The following is a 2,500-nucleotide window of genomic DNA, read 5'->3' as shown; positions in this document are numbered from 1 at the left end:
AGCTAGAATAGTGGAAATATATGCTTAAAAGGCACATTTTGCCCGAATATCTCCATAATTTTACCCCCAATTTGAGGATTTTCTCCAGCACTAGGGGGGGGGGGGGGACCATTTGCCCTCTCTGCCTCCCCCCTCCCGTCTTGTACGCTTATGGGTGCGATGGGTCTAAGGATCCGCCACCTTTGTGGACCCATATTGTTTTCTCCCCTTCTGGTATATTCAAGGCCGTGGTATGTGAAAGTGCATATAAAAATTCACTTGATATTTGGTAGTATTATACGTGGCGATATCTGCTTTCTTTTCTTACTATGTGAAAACAAAACAATAGGTACCAAATAGCTGTAGTTTATAAGTGTGCAGGGGGAGTAAATTATTCCTTTTCTTACTATGTGAAAACAAAACAATAGGTATCAAATAGCTGTAGTTTATAAGTGTGCAGGGGGAGTAAATTAATCCTTTTCTTACTATGTCAAAACAAAACAATAGGTATCAAATAGCTGTAGTTTATAAGTGTGCAGGGGGAGTAAATTAATCCTTTTCTTACTATGTCAAAACAAAACAATAGGTACCAAATAGCTGTAGTTTATAAGTGTGCAGGGGGAGTAAATTATTCCTTTTCTTACTATGTCAAAACAAAACAATAGGTATCAAATAGCTGTAGTTTATAAGTGTGCAGGGGGAGTAAATTATTCCTTTTCTTACTATGTCAAAACAAAACAATAGGTATCAAATAGCTGTAGTTTATAAGTGTGCAGGGGGAGTAAATTATTCCTTTTCTTACTATGTCAAAACAAAACAATAGGTATCAAATAGCTGTAGTTTATAAGTGTGCAGGGGGAGTAAATTATTCCTTTTCTTACTATGTGAAAACAAAACAATAGGTATCAAATAGCTGTAGTTTATAAGTGTGCAGGGGGAGTAAATTAATCCTTTTCTTCACGGGGCGGGACGTAGCCCAGTGGTACAGCGTTCACTTGATGCATGAAGAACATACTCAGCTAATTTCTAAAATGTTACTGTTCTGTATATTGAAGTTTATGATTTGTTCCATTTTAAAATATCTTGCATTCTAAAAACAATTGTTAGGTTAGACAAATGTTTTTATTCAGAATCCCATTTTCCAATAATAATAAATCAATGTGCTCTAGTGGTGTCGTTACTCAAAACAAACTTTCTTTACTTTTCTTTACGAGAAGTTGTTTAACCAAAACAATAACAAGAAATCATTAGATTAGCACACAAAAGGTGAAATCTGTTGCCGCCAAATATTAGGATAAAGCGATCCTTCCTTCACCCCTGTCCGTGGTCAGATCGACTGGTGCCATCCTGTTTGTGGAAAAGTGGCGGATATAAGGGGGTTACGGCTCCAAGGGCCCGCCGCCACCCCCCCCCCCCCACCCCCCACCCCCCCCACCCCATTTACTTTTTAAAAATTAATTTGCGACAGTTAAATTTTTTATTTATTTTTTAAAAATTAATTTGCGACAGTTATATTTTTTTTTTTATTTAGGCTATTAATTTTTATTTGGAGAATCCGAGGAATCCCTTCGGGAACGTTTCTTGCTTTTGACCACACAGAACTGTTGTTTATGAAATTTATACAGACGACTCCATGGTTAATGACGTAATGTTTCTGGAACTCATAAAAGACGACGTCCAGTTTGGGAACCGTTCAGAGGAGCTGAAGCTGGGCAGCTTGGTGGACTGCGTCGTCAGACGGTGCAGGTCACTCTGTCGCAGCTGGGTCTCGTGCCGCCGAAACATATACCCGTTATTAATCATACTCAGCCGCCTCTTCCTGGCCAGAATGTTTTCGCTACTCTTCATGACTTTCGATATGTTGGGGACGACGAGAGAGTTTAGAGTCACCTCGATGTCCGGGAAGATCCCCTTTTGGATCTCGGTGGCTATGTGTCTGTTGGTGCTCTCTATGCAGCGGCAGCACGACACCGGACCAAGAATGTCGCAGTATTCCCTGTCAGCGCCTTCGCTGAACTGGCAGGTGATCGGCTTCAGAAGGGCAACCTGGTGATCGATCTGATCTCGTTGCTGCTTCTTCTGTCGTTTCAGACTCTCCACGAGATGGTAATACAAGCTGCCTTCGCGAATTAGAGGCTTCTTCGCGTTTCGGTTTCCAGGCGGCGGGCTGGCAGGTGTCCTATAGAAGCTCTTGATGATCATGTTTCTGAAGCTGTCAATCTGTTGGTTGTCACCCGCCGTGTTGCTTGTGTCTATATAGCTAAGACCTTCTATGCGAATGTCCCTTGGAGCTGCACATCGTCGAAGTCTTGTTGGATGGCGCGGCGGAGAAGGGTCCAGTACTCTGCTGGCAACACGTGTCCTCGTATTATCGTAAAGCGTTCTGGAACAAAACAAAAATAACACTTACTGAAATACAAATACATGTACACTGTACTCGATATACATATACTAAAATAACAGAATACACGATTAAAAGTATTCTAATTAAATGATTATACACTGCATTAGCAACACATTA

At 41.0% G+C, this 2,500-nt stretch overlaps 1 protein-coding gene across 1 annotated transcript in view; it reads right to left on the bottom strand.

Annotated features, from left to right (window-relative positions):
* Positions 1 to 1,455: 1,455 nt before the first annotated feature.
* Positions 1,456 to 2,500, bottom strand: part of LOC121372147 — a 3,150-nt gene continuing 2,105 nt past the window's right edge. Inside the window, exon 2 of the mRNA XM_041498418.1 lies at positions 1,456 to 2,362. Within this exon, the coding sequence (XP_041354352.1) occupies positions 1,597 to 2,181 (585 nt within the window). The 5' untranslated portion in view covers positions 2,182 to 2,362 and the 3' untranslated portion in view covers positions 1,456 to 1,596. The remainder of the gene's footprint in view (positions 2,363 to 2,500) is intronic.

The sequence above is a fragment of the Gigantopelta aegis genome, chromosome 4 (genome assembly GCF_016097555.1).
Source record: "Gigantopelta aegis isolate Gae_Host chromosome 4, Gae_host_genome, whole genome shotgun sequence".
Taxonomy (NCBI): domain Eukaryota; kingdom Metazoa; phylum Mollusca; class Gastropoda; order Neomphalida; family Peltospiridae; genus Gigantopelta; species Gigantopelta aegis.
This window is presented reverse-complemented; position numbering and strand designations above follow the sequence as displayed.